Source organism: Prunus dulcis, chromosome 3 (genome assembly GCF_902201215.1).
Source record: "Prunus dulcis chromosome 3, ALMONDv2, whole genome shotgun sequence".
Lineage (NCBI taxonomy): Eukaryota > Viridiplantae > Streptophyta > Magnoliopsida > Rosales > Rosaceae > Prunus > Prunus dulcis.
In genome coordinates, this window is record NC_047652.1 from 1,378,076 (window position 1) to 1,400,936 (window position 22,861).

Sequence of the window (22,861 nt, forward strand, 5' to 3'; positions counted from 1 at the left end):
TTTCCTTGTTTTTGTTTTCAATAATTTCCATAGATAATTATCTAGTTTTGTTGTTTTCTTTCCTTCATATTCATGACAAGGGTTCGATTTCACCGACGCGTACACAAATGTCTAAGTGAGAAAATGAGTGAAGAATCAAGAACACCCGTAATTACAGTTTAACCAACAAGTTATTTCAACATCTCGGATGCTACTTGATTGGTCCACCGCATATCTAAATCTGTTAATCCTGGGATACCACTTTGCAGTGACAGCCTAACAGCTAAAATTGAAACAATCCACCTCCTTGACAAAATTTGGCACACAGTATTCCATTTACCAATAAATTGTATTTGAGATGCGGCCCTTCTCCAATCATGTCATATCAACAAGTTTGATGCGTGAAAGCTAAGGGATCAGACCAATCCAGACAGATTAAGAGGTGTTCAATTTGTATGCAGCAATTGGAGTTCAGCTGCAAAGTAAACGTCAATGCTTGAAAATGGGATAACAGAATATTATAATTAACACATTATTTTATTTTTAATTGCATAAAATTAGTCCTCCGCAGAGCTGGATTACATGATTGAACAAGAATTTCTGGAGAGAGAGAGAGAGAGATCCAACCAACACAAACATATAACCACAGACAGATTTAGAGCTTTATATTCTCATAAATATTATTGCACAAACTGATGTTTCAGTCAGTCCAATATACTTAAAGGGGCCTTCGTTCCAGATGGCTTCCAAAAGGTAAAAAGTAAAAAACTGCTGAGAATCATTTTGGGGTATTTGCCAGTAAAAGAAAAGAAGAATGAGCTTGCCAAGGTAAATATTTCCGCATGATCACCACAAACTTGGTTGGCCTTCCTATCACACAGTAATGTAATATTGCTGCTGATGGCTGAGGCTGTTGTCTTCTGGGGTGATTGCCTTGTCTATTGGTCTAAATTTGCTCTTCTTAACACTTTTGGTTGGTCTGCAGTGATGCCTGGTCATTTTATAGTGAGGGCCTTGACGCCCTTAAATGAGGGCCTATCTATTAATCATTGGATCAAGCTAACTAATTTGATCTAACGGCTAAGAGATAGGCCTCATCTAAGGGCTCACTATATAGAATTTTATCAGTGATGCCTCCCTGGTTCTACGGTGGCCTAGTGATTTTGGTTTCTTTTTGTTACTGTGACTGTTTGTCTACATTTACCCTGCTTCAGCTGTTCATTGCCAATCATCGGGCTTGGTTTTTATTAAGCCTGCTTTTGTTTGTTGGGGTTCTGCATTTTCATTCTGGTTTGCCTTTTTGCAGCTGTTTTTCAAGTGTTCAACTGGGTCCCAATTTGATTGATTTCATTATTTTCCTGCTAAAGTTATTTCTTAATCATTAGGCTTACGACAGAGGCTGCCTTCTAAAAGAAGTAATATAGGGCGATACGCTTACCTAAAGATCTAAAAATGAGGTGATGTGAGCAACTATTTAATAAAAGTCCTTGAATTAATCTGTACATGTTGTTAGTACTTTAAATTCTCACTCATACTCCTTGTTTTACTCAAACAACTCTTTAACAATTCTAACCTAAAGAATAATAATAATAATAAATAAATAATTAGGGATACACGTTCATCCCTGTCTTCCTCCTCTCCATCCATCTTTCTCCCTCTCCTCCCCTTTCACCATCGCTCTTTCCCAGTCTCCATGAACAGAGATAGAAAAATAAAGCATATTATTCTTGTTGGACCAAGGCTTATCATTGTGACCTTGATAGAGTCATAAGAAACCTCTCGACCAAAAAATCCATTCGACCAAGGCTTATCAATGACAGCATCCATTCAACCCCAAAAGAAAAAAAGAAACCTCTCGACTCCATGTGACTTTGTGTAGGGAATTCACAATTTAAATTTCCACTATGTATTTGCATAGGAAAACTCCAGAAATAAAAATAACTAAGAATCAAGATAAGCTTATGTTTTAAAAAATAAAAAAATAAAAAAAATAAGATAAGCTTATTCTCTTCACCCTAATAGAAACAATTCTTCTGATATTTATTACTTGTGTGTGTTTTCTAGTTGGCAAAGGGAATTAAATATCCTCTGTTCATGGAGGAAAGAGCGATGGTGAAAGAGGGAAGGGGGAAAAAGACGGCAACGGAGGAGGAAGAGGGATGAAAGTGCATCCCATTTTTTTTCTTTTTTTGGTTTGGGTTATAATGGTTAAGAAAGAGCTGTTTCGGTAAAACAAGGGGATACGATGAGGGTTTAAATTACTAACGGCATGTGCCATTAGATTAATCCAACGGCTTTTATTAAGCAAATGCTCACGGAACCTTCAATGCTTTCTTACATCCAAAAATGAAGCTAGTCAGAGTCAAAAGGGTAGATGTTGTTCGTTTATTCACTCAAAAAACGCAGGGTAGATAGAATTCCCCACAAAAGCAAATGGCATCAGCAATCAAGTAACTCAACCTGACCACAGATTCAAACTTTGAGCCACATTCTCAGTTAGAACTTAGAAGGTTGTGGTACAATCCATATCATGCTTCTGCACTCAAACATGAACTTATCTATCTGATCATTGATGCAGAAAACCCAACGAACAAACATGGTATTAAGTACAAAATGGATAACTTTCACGAATTTTAATGAGACTATCTACGAAAACGGAGGTGGTGAAGAAACGAAGGTTTATGCAATGGAATATAATATATATCTCAGCCAAAGTAAATCTTCTGCATGAATATAGATAGATGATAACTTGAACACACAAACTATCATAGAGGAACCCATCAAACATACATTTTGACACAACACAGAGAAATTTAATCAACTCTTTGAAAGAAATCTCCATTTCTGGAAAAGAATAATCAAAATAGACGTCCCACATACACCCTTTTCTTCATCAACCTGTGCATCTGCATAACTGGTATAAGAAGATGCATATCCGCATTGTTCAGAAGCACGTAACACTAAGTGAAACAGCAAACTAAAATATCAAATTTCTTAGTCATCTAATGGCTCCTTCAGAAACCTGTGCTTTGTCAATGGAAATTTGAATCTCTACAGGGTCGTCTGAAGATAACATAGATTCCCTAACAAAGGCTTCTTGATGTCGGTACCTAAAGCTATAACACATCAATTCTTTCCATTTAAAATTGTCCAAAATCAATGTGAAATAACACGAACACAAGTACCATGGAAATGATATCTCTTCTGCAAAACATTGTAAAGCCATGAGCATATTCTGGTGGAAGCCGGTTATTCACGACTTCCAATTAGAAAATGTCCTGCCAGCAGTATGTTCCACGTTGGACTTAATCACAGATTAATAACAAGATGTGACCTAATAAACCAACTGAGCCACTCAAATCTATCTGTGACTAGAGCATGGTTTCACCCTTCTTCATTTTCTTTTTTCAACCATGCAAAAACTGATAAATTGTTGTCACAGATTTTATTGCTTTATCAAAATTCATCACCATTCTAGAATGTAAACAACAACGTACTAAGCTTTGTAATTTCTTTCCTATCCCACGTTTCGTAATCACGTATCCAGAGTTTCCCAACAACTTTGCATATCACTAACAAGATTACATGCAAAATTCCGACAAATCAACAATGCTTAGCACCACAATACTGCAACAACAGATATGAAAAGAAAATTGAAAATCTCATCCATAAAATATGTCAAAATTTATATATTCATACTGAATTTAAACTTATCAGTGTTATAACCGAAACACATTATGAATAATCCACAAAAAATATGAACTTAAGCTAAACAACCGATAACTTTCCTTACCCAATTGCTTCCCAACCTAAACCCGCCAATTTTTCTTGCTCAATCAATACATTCCTCTACTGTTGTTGAGAATCGATCCCAGCGTGCCCAAAACTGCGAAAGCCAAGAGCGGACTAACATCCAAGGTATCGAAAATCGGCGGGATTATGTTGCGAAAGAGATTCAAATAGGGATCGCAGAGGTCCCGAATCGCAGAAAGGGGTTGGCGGTCCCAAGGAATATTGGGGAACCAACTGAGCAAAACCCTAACCATCAAAACCCCACTGTATATATCAAGCCATTTGGACAGTCCGGCGGCGACCACCGTCAACGGCGTGTTCAAGTAGCCGCTGGGGCGGTCTCCGAGCGCCGCGAAGAAGAGGGGTCCGGCGGCGGAACCGATGGAGGGTCCGAATTGGGATCCGAATTTCAATAGTGAAATTGAGAGGTTGCGGACGACGGCTAGGGTTAGGGCGAAGAGGGTGGTGAGCGTCCGAGTAGGGAGATGGGCTAGGGGTGGTGGGGACTGAGATGGGATTTGGGTATTTAGGGTTTGGAGGTTTGCGGTGAGAGAGGCGCAGAGGGGTCTGAGGGAAAATTTGGGAATTTTGTTGGGGTTAAGGTTAGGGTTGGGGCTGAATTTGAGAGTAGGGGTGCAGAAAGGTTTGAGCTTGGGTTTGGGTCGGATTGGGTTTGAGGTTTGGAAGAGGATAGCATGAGAAGCCATGACTGAAGCCATGGTTACTTTGGAGCTTTCTGTTCTGGTGAAAGCAGCGAAGTGCCCAATTATACTACCGACGTGTCTTGCGTACAATAATGCCCTGTTCTGTTTTTAGACTGTAGAGATAAGTGAAAACTAACGGCATATAAAATAATAAAAAAATCTTCTTCTTTTTTTAAATTTTTAAATTTTTTTTCTTCGATATTTTATTTTTTAGTTTTTGAAATACAGATATATGTCTTGTTTAGTTAAATTCTAGCAGGTTGTATGTATGTAGAAAAATACTAGCGTCTATCGTGTACAAACAAATAAGAACTTTTTCAGCGTTGTTCCAGCAAGTTATGCGTATCTCATATTATTGTAATGCGAAAACTAATGATAATCGTGCATGAATTAATACTTAACAACGAAAACAATATTATTTGTGTAAAAATGTAAAAAGTACGTAAACTTCAATACGATTTACGCTAGCACTTTTCTTATCATAAATGCAAATTATTCGGCCATTGTAACAAATTGAAAATGAATTGGTTAATCATTTACTTCTTTATTTAAAAAAATTAATTATTTTCCGAACAAAACACCTTTGATCTCGATCTTTTTGTGAAAATCCTAATTACTATTATTTTTGTTGTCTTTAATTTAAATAGAGTTACAAGGATTTCCTATTTCTTTTGAGCTAAACTCCAGAAATTAAAAGGCAAAAAGGAGGCAGATATAATAAGACAAAGAAAAAGGAATTCTCAAAGTTTGGGTAAAGCCTGACCGACTCTTTTGAGTCTAACGTCTGGGCCGACGAGGCAAACAAGCCACCTGCCAGCGCCACGTCTTGAGGCTTCACCGCTTCAGCAATCAGCATCTAGACACGTGTCAACAAACTGTGAGACATCATGAAAGCTCACACCATCATATGTAGTGAGATTATTATATCTTGCGAGTACATCACTTAATCTCATCATAAATGCAGCTTTCAGCAATGGAGTTGAAACTCAGAAGAAAAAACACTTGTTCATCTGCAGTTTTGCTGATTCTCTGCACAATATTGTTATTGGTCACTACTAACTTTGGTTCTGCAGATGAAGGAGAGCAGCAGCATAAGGTGGTGGAGGAAAGCAGAAATGATGATGCACCAGAAAAACCATCTTTGTGGAAGATGACCAGAAATGCTTTTCCTCCGTGTACATCTTCACCTTTGAGGATCCGAAGCTACTTGGAGAAGGCCAAAGCGCTTTTGAACCAAGGGCAAGCCTACATCTTCCCTCCCAGTTTAGAGTATGTTTTTTTTTATAAATATTTTCTTTAGTAATTATTTTGTTTTTGAGGAAGAATATATGATTTAGATTGTTAATAATTGTGTGATTATTATTGATTTGGTGTTATTAGTTTTAGAGGGAGTGGTGATAATATTTATGTTGGAGAGGAGGCTGGGAGCAGAGGAGGAGGAGGAGGAGCTGGAGAGAAGGTGAGAGAGGTTGTGGGGAATAGTTTTGGGAAGAGCAAAGAGACGGTGGACTCCTCGGCTAAATCAGCAGCCAAATTAGTTGGGGAAACAGTGCAGAAGACGAAGGAGAAAGTGAAGAGGAGCTTTTCTGACAGAGAAAGTAGAGAACCTCAATCTGAGCTCTAGGCTCCTCTGTTTGAGTCGAGCATATATAAAGTTTTTTGGGTTTTCTTGTAGCACGGATATGCTGGTAATTAAGTTCAAATTTTTGTAGTGAGTGCAGAGCTTGATTTAAATAACCCAAAAAAAAAAAAAAAAAAGGATTGGATCAATATGTATTTCGTTTGTTCTCTTTTCATATGGGTTTTACTCCACTATTTGTATAAAAGTAATCCTTTGATAAGTAAGAGCATTTCCACCATGGCTGGAAAAACCTCTCCACCAATAAATTTTGGCCTGACGGGACATGGGCTCCATCAGCCCATCAAGATTGGGTAGTCCTACCCGAAGGCAAGCTGTTGCCTGAGGACGTTGACGTTAACAAAGAATTTTTTTATTAAAAAATTGAAAACAATTGTAAAGATTTTTTTTTATTTTTATGCATACCTAATAAATTTTTATTTATTAATTTTATACATTTAATAAATAAAATTAATTTCATTTGAATAGTAATTATTTTTGCATTGTCATGGTAATGAATCGAAAAGTAGTTAGAGCACTTTCACCCATTTGCCCTTTGTCATTGGTGTTTTCACCTATTGTTATGGCAAAGGGCAATATTATTCACTTTTAGTTTTTTTTATTTTTATTTTTTTGGAGAATATTTTCGGTTGTCATGTGTTATTTTTTATTATATAAAATTCTCATTCCATATTTAAGATAAATTTTTGAATAAGATTGTCCAATAACATTTTCAGATTAAATTTTGGATAAGATTTTTGGTTGCCACGTGTCCATATTTATTATAAAATTCACATCTGAAATTTTAGATAAAATTTTTGTAGAAGATTTTTGATTGCCACATGTCCATATTTGTTATAAAATTCACATCTCGCTCATCATACAATTAAATACCTACTTACTCATCATACAATTGAAATACTCATAGTCCTCATAGTCCGACATAATCGAGTACAATGATGACTTGATCATTGACGGAGGCGATTCCACCGGATCACGATATGGGGGAGTATTTTCCTTTGGAAGACGTAATAATGCCATTATTTTCGACACGGAATACACCAAGGGAACTGACTACGGGCATTGTTCATTTTGAAAAGCCATGTGTAATGGTTGATGGTGAATAAAAATGAATACTTGAAAGTGAATAAAATATTAAGTAGAAAGTGAATAATAGTTGAAGGAGAAGAAAATGTATGAGGATTTGGTGTTAAAAGTGAAGAGTATTGGTTGGTATTTATAGAAAAAAAACATTCATTAATTTTTGGGTATTTTTTAAAAAAAATTTTGAATTTTTTTATTATTTTATTGCAAAAAAATTGGTTGTCATTGGATTGGAAGACCCCAAAAAAAAAAAAAATTCGGAGCGCCCAGATGATGCCACGTGGCTGCTAGCCGTTGGTGGAAACTGAGGCGCGCGGTTGCACGAGTCAACAGTAAAAAAAAATTGAATTCCAGGGCTGACGCCAGTGATGACGTAAGCCAAAACTCGGGCTGGAGCTCAAACTCGTCTTGCTTCCGGGCCAACCCAGTCTCGTGGCCCCCACCGCCCGCCCGAGCAAGACTGGGCCACTAGAAACATTTTTTGGGCTTGCTCCTCCACCCAGCCTGCACTGCTGGAATGGCTTTTAGGGTAAATATTATTTATGTGAACAATAACCGTTCTTACTTACCCTTTTACATGACAAATAGATGGAAGTATTGTTATTATTAGCGGTTGTCAACTCATGGTCAATTTATCAGTAGATGAGCTAGGGAGCTAGACGGGACTTCCAAAAAAAAAAAACCTTAAATCTTTTTAAATAAATAAAATAAATCAAGCTAAGAGGGGCATCTGAAAAAAAAAAAAAAAAAACAAAAGAAAGCTATTTTTTAAAAAAATTTATTAATCAAGTTAATTTTCGTTTTTTCATATCTTTTTTATTTCTGTATTACTCAATTCATACTAAAAGAATTTATAGAGATGGAGAAAACAAAGTGATATGATGTTAAAAAAAACAATGCGGAAATGAAAATCATGATGGAGGCTAAAATGATTGAAACTCTATTTTTGTTTAATACAAGAGTTATATCACAACGAAATCAAACCTACACAAAACTACATATATTTTACTATAGCCATTGCCACATGAGTAATACGTGAACCAATGAAACATCGTCATTTAAGCAATGTAAGTCCTTGTCATCTTCCATTTCAGCGTATTTGGTTTTTCAGATCTGATAAATGAGTGCCACTTGGATGACTAGGATTGTGCCACATCATAATTCATTTTTAATTTTTTTTCCCCTAAAATTCTAAAATTCACCAAAAGTACCTTCAAGTTTAGAAAAATTTACTAAAAATTACTACGGACTCAATCTTCACTTCTACTATTTTTTATAAACTCCATTTCTCCAAATGACTTCAAAATATTTTGCAACATGTTTTCTAACACTTACAATAAATCCAATTAATTTTCAAAATCTCAACTTAATTTCTAAAAATAACCAAAACTCTAATTTTCACCACTTTGAGCCCCAAAAAGAATTTCTTTCACCCAAATAATTCCAACTAAAAATAAAAAAAAATCTCCAAGGACTTGCAATAGCACAGATTACCCTGGAAGTTGTATTTAGATCCAGCTTAATCTTAGTTTGTTTTGTTTCCCTCCCCTATCACCCACAAGGACAACTAATTTACAATATTTTAACTAATCTTTAGTTCCCCCCAATATTTCAACTTAAAATTTGAAAAGAAACTCGTTAATTTTTGTGAATACGTATCATGCATCAAATTATGTGTATGTATTATGTGTGACTATCTTATATACACAAACTAAATGAAAATGACAAGCTGTTAACAGTGGAAGTTGTGTGAGTCTCTGACTTATACTAACAACATTGTAATGAAAGTTGTGTGACTGACTCTATATAAAACGGTGAATGCGCGTGCACACACATACACACATATATATATATATATAAATATATATATAATATGATTCAACAAATATGAAAATCGATGTCTTTATGGTTGTTATACTTAATACTCTTTTTCAAATAAAAATTCTATTTTTTTATTGCAAATGCGATAAAAATCAGCAAAAGCGAGGACATTAAAACAAACAAGACAACATGCTACAACTACCAGAAGGAAAATCAGATACCCTATGTTGATGCCATGTCTATTTTCAAATTAATTTGTTCATACAATGTTTATTTTCAAAATTGCAAGTATAAATGCTTCACAATACGATACAAACTAGTACTGCAGGGTGAAAAAGAAAACCCTAAGAGCATGTTTGTTTATTATGAATGGAGGAAATTATGAATTGGGAACTTAGTAATAGAGAAATTAATGAATTGGAAGTGATCAACTAACAGTGGACTCAGGAATTTTTTAAGAGATGTGCAATTTCAAAAGCTAAGAGCTATAAAAAAATAAAAACAACTAAATATCCTTATAATTTAAACAATATACATGTAAAATCATAATCAAAATCAGCAACAAGGGACAAGGAGTATAATCTATAAACAGACACCAAATTGCCCCTTTTTTTTTTCTTTTTCTATTTGTATGTTCCACAGTAAAGCAAATAGGTACAACTATATCAAGCTTCTAACTAGTTTTTTGCTGCTTTGACATGTTCAAAGTAGTAGGATTGCCTACTATCAACCGCTTACCCTATATTAGTCCTAACAATGACAGCCAAAGGAAAAAATTACAGAGACCAAAATTCACTAATTGGAGCAAAATCAAACATACCCAGTTGGAAAAGAGAAAAAAAAAAAAACAATCTTCTAACCAAAGTTTCATAGTAGCATTTCCTAATGAACACTGCTTAGAGAAGAATCCAATTGGACCAACTAAAAGTTGAATGTAATTTACGTCATTGAGGAAGAAATGCAGCATACCCAGATGGAATTTCGCCTGGGTAAGGACTTTGAGCTTCTGTAGAGCCCAATTGAGTACAAGTTTTGTGTGCATTTTGAGAGTGAAGCAAAGGGGGTTTAGAAGTTGGCTTAACGAAAGTTAAAGGAAAAGAAGAGGAGGTCTTGCAGTTTTTTGCCCGCAGCAGCTGCAGCGCAGTGCCCAGGTGGTTTGGGCATTTCGTCAAACACGTTGCGTGCGTCTCTGGTCTGAAGCAGAGGTGCAATTCTAGCTGCTCTAATGGACTTTTTCGGTGACCGGAGGTGCAGGTGCACCTCCTTGCGCCTGCACAGGTCCGCCACTGTGATCAACTACTTCCTCTATTTGATCTCATTCATAATTTTGAGACCACTAAATTGCTGGTTTTAACGTGAAACCCTTGTTTGTTTGTTGCGAATATTGCATTCCTGTTGGATCTTGTGAGACACGTGGTGTTAAAATTCTGTCGAATTTTGGTCGGTTTCTAGTGAGAGCATCCACAGTGGGAAGGTGTATAATGAGGTGTATGTTAAATATACACCTTTTGTGATCGGAATCACCCGCAATTGAGAGGTGTAAACAAGTGTAAATTTGCATCATCACCATGAGATGCACATGTACATCTTTTTTTACATCTCTTGCAGGTGGGACCTACATAAGAAAATGTGAGAAAAAGTGGACAAAAGTGGGACCTACAGCAGAAAAAGGTGAAAGAAATCAATTATACATATTTAGATTTACATCTTCCCACTGGAGCAAAAATCACATTTACAACCTCGGAGGTGTCATAGGAATGTAAAACTGTGGATGCTCTGAGTTAGGTATATACTATTTGCTTATTATCGCATTCAATTTTATGATGTAAAAACAATCCTCTGTTTAGGTTGTGCTTTTTAGTTTTTGTGCTAGCTCTGCGTGATTGAATGAAATTTGATAATTTAATCAAGAAACTGAAGCTCGTAGATTAGTCAGTAAATAGTCCGAAAAGTAGGAGCCATCCCATCTCTTTGCAGTATGCTGCATAATAAGTTGACAAATATCTCGTACACTTAGTAGACATGAAAATTATAAACACAAACTTTTTTACAATAATGGCATTACTATAATGTACTCCTAGGATATGATGTACACCACATTGGCATATGCCACCAGTAACCCTGCTACCTTTTAAGACCGTTGATTCGCACTCTTCCTCTTGCAATATCCTTTTCGCTTCACATGAAAGTTTGATCATATTGATTGAAGTTGAGAAGATGGTCAAGAAGAAGAACATCATCATGGTATGCCGAAGCGGTGTTATATATATATATATATATATATATATAACACCATTGTCAAACGTACATAGTGGCAACAATGCATATTTGTACCTTTTGGTTAGGTAGATTATGTGTACCTTAATTACATGCGTAGAGTTTTTGGATTTTGTGAATGTGATTCTAGAGCCCCCATTAAATCTAGGATAGAATATTTGGTTTACGGTCGTATGAATTCACAAAAACTATGTGTATAGGAACCAAAAAATAGATATTGAAGTGGTTCTGCAGATTCAATAATTATATTAATATTATTTTTATTTCAATATTGAAACATTAAGTTATGAAATTTTTTAAACATAAATGTTCAAAATTCAAATCCAAAATCTGAGAGTACTAATACATCAAATAAATCACTTTTAATTAGTTTTCATTATTTACATTCAAAAGCAAAATAGTCATAAAAAATAATTAATAAATGAAAATTGAGTTTTTAATTCAATAATTGTAATACGAGGGGGTTTTCTAACATTTTGGTCATTGACTGGGTCTACATTGAAATACCTGAAGTAAGAATAACATAGCTAGACTAATTCTCTCATTGATATCACAACTAAATCTTCTCATGTTTAATCGAATTCTTAAACTCACATTTGCAGTAATTGATCATGTCAGTGTTGGCTTAAGTGTTACTTTTCTGTTGGTTGATCATGTATTTGATGAAACTTTCAAGCTTTCACGCGGTTGATCATGCATTTCATGAATTTGTAAAAGAAACATGCTGGAAGCAACAACGGAAACCCCTTACCATTTTGAATCACAACTTCTACCCCTCTAAGCATATCCAACTTCACAAGGTCCATAATCATGGGCAAGGACAATTATTTTGACTATTTATAATAATATTTCTATACTAATATTTAGTTTCCCCCAACATTTCAACTAATAATTTGAAAAGAAACTTGTCAACATCAAATTAAGTGTTATAATACAATTATGCATGTCTGCTGGCTATCTTATATATACACAAACGAAATGAAAATGACAAGCTGTTAATAATGGAAGTTCTGTAAGTGTGTGATTAATACTAACAACATTGTAATGAAAGTTGTGTGACTCTATATATATGAAGTCTTATATAAATTTGGTTTGTCTTATTTGGGTGGTTGGCAGTTTACATTTTGAACTTTAAAGATGTGAGGTGAAATTTATTATTTATTCTAATTTGATGAACTGAATGATAATATTCTAAAGTATCGAAAGGAGTTCGAAGTCGAATACAAGGAATGAACACATTGCATTACCTAATAATGGATTGGAATCTTACTTAAGTATCTCGTAGTGTCAAAAACAAAAACAAAAACAAAAACAAAATAAAAAATTAAGTACGTCGGCTGTTCTAACTTGACCAACTCGTCCCCAGTTACCCCTGAAAATTGAATCCACTATTCTTCAAACCTCCATTAACCAATAATTATAACATTAAAAATTCACTAATAAAAAAAGCTTTTGACGGTACTGTCCGTAGTACCGTATTTAAAGTCTCGTTCCTCCTCCACTCTCTCGCATCTTCTACCACTCTCTCTCTCTCTCTCAAACACCTAAATTTTCTCTCATATTTTCCTCTTATCCAAACAACCCTCCAGAATCTCCCCTTCCTCTCTTCCCAATTTCCTTTCTCAATGGCAAGGTCCATCTCTCAAACCCTTACCCTAACCCGCCACCTCTCATCCAAATCATCGCCGTCTTCCTCCTCTCGCCTCATAACCCTCCGGGCCCAATCCAACCTTCCTTTTCACCATGACCCAACAACAGACTCATCCACCGACTCTCCTTCTGATCCCCTTTTGCGAAAGCTTGAGGACGCCATCCACCGGATCATGGTCCGCCGATCCGCACCCGATTGGCTCCCGTTTCTTCCCGGTACCTCCTACTGGGTCCCACCGCCCCGGTCAAGATCCACCGGTCTGGCTCAGTTGGTCGATAAGCTGGCCAACCCTTTGACTGAGGAGGAGACCTTGTCTATGACCACCATTAGAGGCTGGCCTTCTTCTGCTTACTTCATAGAAGGTTTGATTGAGTTTTTGAATCCTGTTCATTGGGTTTTGTTCAAAATTAGGTTTCTGAATTGTGGGTTCCCCTGGATTGTTAGTTGGAGTATCTGATTCTTTTGTGCAATTTGATCATCTGGGGTTTGGTTCTGAATTGTGGAATTTTCTGTATTTAGGTGAGTTATGCTTTATCTTTCTTTCTATTTGTAGGTGCATCTCCACAACCGATGGAGGCGGTGGATCAAAGTTCTAATGACGTGTCCTCCAAGTCTGAAGATGAGGAAGGATGAACAATGTATTTCTCAAAACCGGCATCTGAGGTGAGCTTAATATCAGATCAGTTGCCAGATTTTATAATTGTTGGAAGAAATGTTTTTGCTCAATTAGTCAAATCAATGCCATTCATTTTGGATTGTATCTGGTGGAATTTAATGTTTTGGGCTGCAAATAATCAAACTAATTTGGGGGTAAACTGGATTAACTGAGGCTATTTAGTAAAGGTTTATAATTACAGAAGTTAAGCTGCTGCATATACGATGACTGAAGAGAAATTCTTTTTCTTCCCTAAAGTAGCAAACATATGTTATGAATACAATGTAGGTTGACCAATGCCTCAATATGGAGCATTATGAATTACAGTTTCTGTTGGGAACATCTGTTTTGAGCTTGTTCACTCTGCTTCAGATCAGGTGTTTAAGGCCATGGTTAATTCACAGCCCTTTATTAAATTATCATGAGAGGTGTGTGCAAGCTCTGAATTTGGATGCTAATAAATCATCAATTGTTGAATTGATATATTTATGTGAGAAAATGGATTTGGAGTGAATGTCAAATGTGATCTTTTAGTATGCCGGTGATTTTTACTTGGAAAGAGTTGATGCTGTGTTGTGGGGGCTAATCTCCCTGGTTCAAATGAAGGTGCTGCTTATCTTAGAATATTTGTTTTGCTTTCCTGACAAGCAGTTGATAACTATGCAGAAATATATCTGTCCTGTTCCAGATGGACTTGTTCCTTCAATTTTAATATTGGTTAAGCAAAGCTATTGCTTGAAAGCTAATTATGCCTTGGTTGCTGGGATACGCAGGCTCATCTGGTCTTGTAAATTGTATGTAGGAAGACAAAAGGTGCATTGATGAAAGGCATTTCGTCAAGGTGAAGAGCTGTACAGATGCAACCTGGTTAGCCAGGTGGAATGACTTCTATCCAAGAGTTCAAGTTCACAACCCAAAAGGAGTTGACTGTAATTATTCTTCGTGTATGTACAGTTGATTATCGTAGTTTAATTTCAGTTGAATTGTATGTTATTTGTACCTTCCTTGCATGTTTAATTTGCTCTATTTGGGTTTACCATCTACATTTCAGTTTTTATCTGAATGTCCGTGTAAATATAGTGAAAATTACATCAATCCTTTTTGTTCATTGATATAATAATACCTCGGCCCGTTTTCGGAATTAACTATTATGTTTTGGCTTGATGCATTGATTAATTTCTTTTGCTTGACCGGCCATCATCTGTGTGTTGTTAATAGTTCAAAAGTAGCGAGGGGGAAAAGGGTTCAGAAGGAGTTCAAAAGCATGTGTTGGAACAGATTTTTCTTTCAATTGTTCGATCGGGTTGTTTCTCATTCAAGAAGGGGGGCTAGTGTATGTCTGTGGTGACTTAGATTGATTGGTAGTAGTTGGTAGGCTCATTCCAAGTTATATTTTATTTGAATGGCCTTGCTAAGAATTAGGTGGCGCTTTTGGTGGTCTAATATATGTATTTTGAGGCAGGCCGATGCAACACGTGTGTACGATGTACAATTTATTCTGAACTATTAAACTAATTTTGAGGTACATCAACTAATTTTGAGGCACTTACATAAGAAACATATCAAGGTCTATTATAGAAACTGCAATAAGTCAAGTTTCATGTTTGAAAACCTCTCATCTTTGGAGGAAAAATTTACGTTGACCTGAGTGATGGGACATCTGTTCCTACACACCCCTAACATCAAGTCACATGAGTGTTGTAGGAACAGTTGTCCAATCTCTCGCTCGGGTATGTAAATTTTTCTTCATGTAAGACATCATTGTCTCATAAGCAAACCAGAGGGTTTCCATTGTTCTCAACCAGTATGAAACCATATGACCTTTAGACAAAAAACAGAACTGACAATTTGACAAGAATCATAAAGGTTTGTGAGATTCAGAAGTCATATATGAATGAAAGCAACGAAAATTAAGCCATTTTTGGTGACTAAACCTATCTATGGATGAATAAGATTTAGGCTACTATTTATACTGGTGATTTTCTAAAGGATTGGAGACAATAAATGGAGAGTTTAATGAAATAAACTGATGCAGAAACTAAAGAAAATTCTTTTGATCAGAAACTTATGTGTATTCTTTATCTCACCTGATATGTTGTGAGGAGGATCAGTATATGGAATAAGAACTGCACAGAAACTAAAACAAAATTTAATTCCATTTGTAACCTACCCATCTCCGCATTAAAATCTTCATGGTTCCGATCTCATTGCTCTTCTATAAATCCTCTTACCCTCTCTCCAACATGCCACAGAGCCACTCTAGCTTCCCTTTCTCTGACCTAATATAAAAATAAAACTGAGAGTTCCAACTTTGACAAAACCATGTCTAGAGAAGCTCGAGCAATATTTTCACTACTGCTAATGGCAGCATGTGCTGCAACTGTGCTGGCGGATGTGCCACCCTCGCCCTCTCCGACGATCCCAGGCCTATTGCCACCCGGGGCCCCAAGCATTTTGCCACCAGGGGCTCCAAGCTTTTTGCCACCGGGGGCTCCAAGCTTTTTGCCACCGGGGGCTCCAACAATCCCAGGCCTATTGCCACCAGGGGTCCCAAGCTTCTTGCCACCAGGGGTACCAGGCTTCTTGCCACCAGGGATCCCAGGCCTATTGCCACCAGGGAAACAGGGTGACATAGAAGCAGAGTGTTGGTCTTCACTTCAGGGCATTCCGGGTTGTGTATGGGAAATTTATGGCTCAATCTTTACTGGGAAACTCTCAGTAGGCCCTGCTTGTTGCAAGGCTTTCCAATCAATTGATGCGAATTGCTTGGCTAAATTGCTCCCTCCTTTCTTCCCTCCATTGCCCCAGGGAGACTGTGCTCCAGGGAATGTTGATGCTTCTAAAGCAGTTGGGTCAAAACAGTAGTGGGCAATTGAGAGGATAGTTCTTGCAGGCAAAAAATTATATTTTTGTTCTCGATTAGTCATTGTCATGCAAGTTTTACGTATACCTTGAGTTTTGCTTAGGTTGTGAATCGTGATGAATATTTTTAAGAGAATAATATCTGATGAATCTTATTGCACTAAGACTCTCTCTCTCTCTCTCTCTCTCTCTCAAATTACCGGGGTAGGGTGATTGTATACGCTTCCCCTTTCATATTTACCGGTTATGTGTTGTTCACATGATGAGATGATTGTGGCGAGTGTTAGTCCATAAAACAGTGTCAAGATGGGTCAGCATGTTGCTGGTCCAATATACTTCCAATTAAATATTTTCTTCCTTCCTGGCCATAAGAACAACTGTGCTGCCATAAGTGGGAAAATTTTGCATATTTCCTAGTTCCTCTTCCAAGAGAAACTCAAGATTTTTTGTGGCTTTCCATTACCAAAATACTTGAGTTTCTAATTTGCCCATAAAATTTAGCTCCTGATATTGGGATGAGATGAGATATTTTTTTAGAGTTCAGATCAAGCGGCATTGGCTTGTAACTTTGCAATAACATTTTATTGGGATTCGGGGTATAAATTCCACTAAATCGGAGGCACTTTTCTTTTCTTCTGAATTTGAAACACACATCCTAAATTCAGATAAATGGTTATTAAATTGAGGAAATTGAAAACAATGATGCTTGAACTTGGAAATCATGCACATCAGACATTAAGTCACCAAGGAGGTCCATTATAGCAACTGCAACAACTATACAGATTCCTGTATGGTATGCATACATGGGTTTTTAACCTGCAACATTTTCGTCCAAACAAAGAAAATGTTATGAACTCATCCTAGTATTTTATGGTAGTAAAATCCTGTCTTTAACTCCTTTTTTTTTTTTTTTTTTTTTTTTTCTATCCTCGGTATTTTCAACAGTAGCTAAAGTAGATTTGCATTGCCTTACTTTCGCTACTCAGTAAAGAACGAAAAATTTCGGGGACTAGGGTAAACAAAGTTGGCTTATATTTTGGTCGATCCACAAAATATCCTCCTCAAGTGAAAGTTTTGTATATAACGGGTGTATAGTGCATTTGAGATGTTGAATGTGAGAGTGATGGTGTATACATACGCTGATTATATGCAAGAATTTTCCCATCTTCTCTTAGCATACTAGAAGTATGAATCCATATGTGTACACCAATGACGAAAAAAAATGAAGCCTGTTCTTTTTCCAACTTGATAAGGTATGAATATTCAGGTCTTTAAGATCATAGGCTTCTTCCTTAGAAACTATTGCACCAAAGCCATGCATGACAAGTATCAGTGTCCCAAACTAAAGGGTTTTAGTCCATTTTGGTGAGAGCAATAACGCTTGTGATGTGGCCAAAAGTAAAGCAAGAGCTTGTGTTGGAGTCAAACTAAATAGAGGATAAATTGAAATAAACTTTTGCAGGGTCGTTATAACTTTTGAAGCTCATATGGTCTCAGATCAGAAACACTATGGCAAACAGTTATAATGTTACTTAATAATGCTCATTAAAGTAAAATAAAAACTGCAATATAACTAAATACAATTTAATTCCATTTGTAACCCAGTTACCTGAGCATCAAAGTCTTCAACTTAGCTCAGGCTCATTGCTCTTATATAAATCCTTACCCTCTTCTCTCCAACCATCAACAAAGCCAATCTAGCTAACCCTTTTCAGATATAGTGCAAAGTAAGAGTTCCAGGTTTGCCAATAACCATGTCTACAAAAGTTGAAGCAATATTTTCACTACTGCTAATGGCAGCATGTGTTGCAACCGGCCTGGCGCATGTACCACCCCCACCAGCATTGTCTCTCTTTCCACCGATCCCAGGCCTATTGCCACCAGGGATCCCAGGGTTGCCGCTGCCAGGGAACCCGGATGACATAGCAAAGTGTTGGTCTTCACTTAAGAACGTTCCAGGGTGTGCATGGGAAATTTATACCTCAATCTCTACTGGTAAATTTGTAGTAGGCCCTGCTTGTTGCAAGGCCTTCCAAGCAATTGACCAGAATTGCTTGCTGAAAATGTTCCCATTCTTTCCTTCATTTCCTCCATTGATCAACAGCAACTGTGCAAATGCTGCATCTCCAAAAGCAGGTGGGTCAAAGCAGTAATATGCAGTTGAGAGGATAGTTCTCAGAGGAAATAAGTTGATTCTGTTTTCAATTAGTCACATAGTCATGCAGAGTTTTTACCTTCTGGTGCCATTTAAGTTGCTTTGGTTTTGGAGGATTCAGGATTGTGATATGTATTTGAAGGAGAATAACAGCTAATTAATCTCATTAAAATAAGTCTCTCTCTCTCTCTCCCTCTCTCTCTCTCTCTCTCTCTCTCTCTCATACATCATTGAAATCCTTTCTTTCTTCCTTTGCCCAAAAACAACTGTGTAACCATCAATGGGAAAAAAAAGTTTAGCAATATTTCCTAGTTCCTCTTCAAAGGGAAATGCAAGACACCATCTTCTAATAAAAAAAGTAAATTAGCAAACCAAATGATGAATGCAGCTCAAGTAGTATTAGATGAGGTCATTTTTGTAGATTTTAGGTTCAATTCCTTTTGAGGAAAAAGAAAACTGGAATGTGGACAGATCATCTGTATTTTGACACTTCGTAATAACATTTGATTGGGAACATACACAGGCGAAATAAACTCCACTAAAATGGAGGCAGATTTTCTAAATTTGCAACAAAATAAAATCCCAAGTGCTTATGTAAAACAATCATGCATATCAGGTGCTTATGTAAGTCAGCATTGAGGTATATTATAGCAAATGCAGTAACTATACATATTCTTCTGCCAAATAACAGGATTAAAACTTCCTGTATGTTATGCATACATGGGTTTCTAGCCAAGCCAAATCAAAAGCGGAGCATATAGCCAAGCCCATTACCCCAACTCTATAATGTTAACCACACTTACCAAATCATTATAATGCTTTGTTTATAAACACCTTTATTGGAGTGTGGATTTTCGATGTGGGATTTTCACAAAGGGCACCTCAAAAAATAAGCCTAAAGAGAAATCCATATTTTTATTGTTGGTGTAATGTGGAAATATATTTAAAGAGTATAGCCGGCCGGCCATACAATATTTTAAGGGTATCGCCGAACGGCTATACTTATACTGCAAAAATACAATATTTTAAATGTATAGCCGGGCGGCCATACTCCAAAATATAACATCATACCCGTATAACCGTTCGGACATACTCCAAAATAGAATAGCTTAAAAGTACTGCCGTGCGGCTACACTCACTAAATACGGGAGCTTAAGAGTATAGCCACGCGGCGATACTCCAAAATAGAATATTTTAAGAGTATCGCCGGCGGCTATACTAAAAAAATTATAATATCGTACAAAGTGTAGCCGCACGGCGATACTTAAGCGTATAGCCGAACGGCTATACTCCAAAGATATAATAACATAAAATATAATTCATGAAGTTAATTAAAATATTTAATACTAATTATTCACTAAAGAAATAATAATTAAAATATAATTACTTATTTAACTAATTGAATAAGTCGTAGATATTATTTAATTACTAAAAATAAAATTGAAAAAAATTAATTAACCTAAACATACTAAGTTTATATTTATTTTAAAGAAAAAATCTCTCCCGACGAAATGTCGTCGGTATATGTCTATCCCGTCGAAATTTTCCTTTTGACCTCTCCCGACGAAGTTTCGTCAAATTTCTTTCTCTTAAATCTATGTTTTGGATATATTGAAACTATAGGGAATTAATACCTATAAAGTATAAACTAATTCAAATAGGAGGGTCCCTTATTTAATTCTTTTTTAATAAAACATATAGCCAAGCGGATATACTGCATCTTTCAAAATTAAAAAAAGTATAGCCGGACGGCTATAGCATTTCCGATGAATACATGATGAAGGAAAGAGATTTTCAAAGATGGACTGTAAAGTCCTGGAGAAGGACATTTCAAGAAACTAGAGCCCAAACTACTACACTAGAACTGAGAGTGAAGGTCCAAACTCAATATTCTTTTCAAAATCATTTTCAAAAATGGTGAACAAAGTCGTTGAGTATGTAGACTAGTAATAAGTTATGGGTTTATCCAGAGAAAGAAGACAGAAAAAATAGAAAAGAAAGTGTGGGATGACTTGATAAAAAAAATAAGAACAAAAGCAAAATAAAATATTAGCATAACCTCTTCGGCGGGCGGGGACTGAATTCAGAGTTTGTAAGAACATATAACTAGGTAAAGTTTCAAAAGTTGAAAACACATAACAGAGATGAAGAAAATGAAACAAATAAACAAATAATTCAGATGGAATCACAAATTCCATATTACGATTAGGATCAAAATGGTTAAAATAATAATATTAAATAGATCTAACTATGATCACAGTTATGTATCCCAAACCAAACTATAAGCACATAGCAAGAACATCCTCTCAGACAAAGCTATATGGCCACAACTGACAAAAGGGATCAGGAAAATTAGTAATTGCTTGTATATATGGCTTCCACCTTCCATTCCACCTATTTAAAATCACACTATTTCCCTTGCTTAGTCACAAAGCAGAACAACTTTGTACAACAAAAATAACTTCATTATTATAGCTCTACCTCTACCATTATTTTCAATTATGACAAAACCTACCTATATCCTTGGCTAGCCTATGTTTTGCATGACAGGGCTCTACTGCATGATCCGACAGGCTGCAAATTTCATTAAGCCAAAGCAATCGTAGGGCAACTCTTCTTTGGCAGGTCAATGAAAGTGATTGTGCATTTGTAGCTGCATCAGTCACCAGTGCCTGCCAAGAAAGAGGAGCCCTATGACTGCTTTGCTTATTTGACAAGTATACTTCTTCTAGTATGTATAGATGCTCCTGCTTGTGTTTCAATGATGGACCGGCATGAGTTATATAAGGGCTCAAAGACTCCAAGAGATGGAATAAACCAGTAAGCACAAATGGCATATCCTGAGGATTATGCTGTGAACATCCATCAAGGGCTGCTTTTCAGGGATTTTGTTGGGGCCAGGGCTCATTCTGCTGCGAGATTCTTCTCCTCCTTATCCAAGTCTTGAAAGCGCTCTTTCCTAGCATATGAGATTCTTCCACTCTCTGTGTCCATGAAAATGTCCAACGAAGTTGAAGCAGGAAAAAAGTAGATGAAAGGAGATGCCTCCACATATTATTATAAGGGGCTGAGAAAGAAGGACTAACTGTTAGCATTCACAGACTGTAATCTGCCATGTTATATATTATAAATCAATGGAGCTCATGTAAAAATGTAGAGAGAAAACTTGGAGAAGAAGAAGATGAAAATATCAGTCTGTATTCTCACACTTAGTCATGCACAATCTGTGCATACCAATAAAACAGTAAAAGAAAAGAATATTCCCTCTTACACCATCAAATCTAACCAATGATTAGCTACCCTATGAGATAGCTACACTTGGCACAAATCTACTACACCTAAGACTATATCTTAGCTGTCCATTTGGACTGTGATCCAAAGGCTCACAATTTAAGTAACAAACTCAGCTAAATCTCTTATACTTTAACACTCCCTTCTAAGTGTTTAGCTGAAATAATTCCAAGCTTGCTCCTTAGATATTCAAACCGATTCCTTGCCAAAGCCTTAGTGAAGATGTCTGCATTCTGCTCATCAGTTTTGCAATATAGCAGATCAATCTCACCATTTTGCAAAGCATCTCGGATGAAATGAAATCTTCTGCTTATGTGTCTTGTCCTGTGATGATGCACAGGATTCTTTGTTATTGCTATTGCAGAAGTGTTGTCACATAGGATTGTTGTAGCCTCAACTTGTTCTTCACCAAAATCAGATAGAACAAACCTTAACCAGACTGCCTGAGCTGTAGCTTCAGCTGCACTATCATATTCTGCCTCTGCAGTGGATAGAGCTACACTGCTCTGCTTAACAGATGCCCAAGAGAAAACACCTGATCCAAGGTGAAAGGCATAGCCAGATGTGCTCCTCATATCATCTTCACAGCCTGACCAATCACTGTCACAATATCCACCCAGCATTTCCTCTTTTCCTTTCTCATATGCAATGCCATAGTCTAGAGTACCTTGAATGTATCTAAGTACTCTCTTAGCAATTCCCATATGTTTCTTTGTAGGTCCATGCATGTATCTTGCTAAGAGACTTGCAGCAAACATGATATCTGGCCTTGTTGCAGTCAGATATAGTAAGCTTCCAACAATCTGTCTGTACAGCTTTTCATCAGCCTGTTCACTTCCATCCTCCTTGGATAACTTCTCATTCATAGCAAGTGGAGTTGACACTGCTTTACAGTCCTTTAAACCAAACTTGTCCAACAGTGTTCTTGCATATTTTTTCTGATGCAAGAAGA

General features: G+C 36.5%; 4 protein-coding genes across 7 annotated transcripts; 3 read left to right on the forward strand and 1 right to left on the reverse strand.

Annotated features, from left to right (window-relative positions):
* Positions 1 to 2,747: 2,747 nt before the first annotated feature.
* LOC117622589 (ylmG homolog protein 1-2, chloroplastic-like) lies at positions 2,748 to 4,573 on the reverse strand. 2 transcript variants are annotated; one of them, XM_034353324.1, is made up of 2 exons: positions 3,773 to 4,573; positions 2,748 to 3,089 (listed from the first exon to the last, which is right to left on the reverse strand). In XM_034353324.1, the coding sequence occupies exon 1, from the start codon at positions 4,488 to 4,490 to the stop codon at positions 3,816 to 3,818; it is 675 nt and encodes a 224-aa protein (XP_034209215.1). In that variant the 5' UTR covers positions 4,491 to 4,573; the 3' UTR covers positions 2,748 to 3,089; positions 3,773 to 3,815. The 2 variants fall into 2 exon arrangements, with proteins under 2 accessions (XP_034209215.1, XP_034209214.1); XM_034353323.1 differs by having other exon boundaries at positions 2,748 to 3,606.
* An 844-nt stretch (positions 4,574 to 5,417) lies between these two features.
* On the forward strand, positions 5,418 to 6,316 carry LOC117622591. Of its 2 annotated transcripts, none has more exons than XM_034353325.1 (2): positions 5,418 to 5,744; positions 5,856 to 6,316. In XM_034353325.1, the coding sequence occupies exons 1-2, from the start codon at positions 5,434 to 5,436 to the stop codon at positions 6,097 to 6,099; spliced, it is 555 nt and encodes a 184-aa protein (XP_034209216.1). In that variant the 5' UTR covers positions 5,418 to 5,433; the 3' UTR covers positions 6,100 to 6,316. The 2 variants fall into 2 exon arrangements, with proteins under 2 accessions (XP_034209216.1, XP_034209217.1); XM_034353326.1 differs by having other exon boundaries at positions 5,862 to 6,316.
* Positions 6,317 to 12,671: 6,355 nt separating this feature from the next.
* LOC117620517 lies at positions 12,672 to 14,746 on the forward strand. Of its 2 annotated transcripts, none has more exons than XM_034350596.1 (3): positions 12,672 to 13,308; positions 13,500 to 13,609; positions 14,375 to 14,746. In XM_034350596.1, the coding sequence occupies exons 1-2, from the start codon at positions 12,921 to 12,923 to the stop codon at positions 13,577 to 13,579; spliced, it is 468 nt and encodes a 155-aa protein (XP_034206487.1). In that variant the 5' UTR covers positions 12,672 to 12,920; the 3' UTR covers positions 13,580 to 13,609; positions 14,375 to 14,746. The 2 variants fall into 2 exon arrangements, with proteins under 2 accessions (XP_034206487.1, XP_034206489.1); XM_034350598.1 differs by having other exon boundaries at positions 12,800 to 13,308; positions 14,404 to 14,746.
* A 3,471-nt stretch (positions 14,747 to 18,217) lies between these two features.
* On the forward strand, positions 18,218 to 18,616 carry LOC117620878. Its single transcript, XM_034351118.1, has one exon. The coding sequence runs from the start codon at positions 18,218 to 18,220 to the stop codon at positions 18,614 to 18,616; it is 399 nt and encodes a 132-aa protein (XP_034207009.1).
* Positions 18,617 to 22,861: the final 4,245 nt, after the last annotated feature.

What these genes read in the sequence shown, in the direction of transcription:
- LOC117622589 (XM_034353324.1), bottom strand. Translation starts at nt 4,490, where the DNA reads ATGGCTTCAGTCATGGCTTCTCATGCTATCCTCTTCCAAACCTCAAAC.
- LOC117620517 (XM_034350596.1), top strand. Translation starts at nt 12,921, where the DNA reads ATGGCAAGGTCCATCTCTCAAACCCTTACCCTAACCCGCCACCTCTCA. An exon ending in TTCTGCTTACTTCATAGAAG is followed by an intron (nt 13,309 to 13,499) that starts GTTTGATTGAGT and finishes TTCTATTTGTAG; the next exon opens with GTGCATCTCCACAACCGATG.
- LOC117620878 (XM_034351118.1), top strand. Translation starts at nt 18,218, where the DNA reads ATGTCTACAAAAGTTGAAGCAATATTTTCACTACTGCTAATGGCAGCA.
- LOC117622591 (XM_034353325.1), top strand. Translation starts at nt 5,434, where the DNA reads ATGCAGCTTTCAGCAATGGAGTTGAAACTCAGAAGAAAAAACACTTGT. An exon ending in ATCTTCCCTCCCAGTTTAGA is followed by an intron (nt 5,745 to 5,855) that starts GTATGTTTTTTT and finishes TGGTGTTATTAG; the next exon opens with TTTTAGAGGGAGTGGTGATA.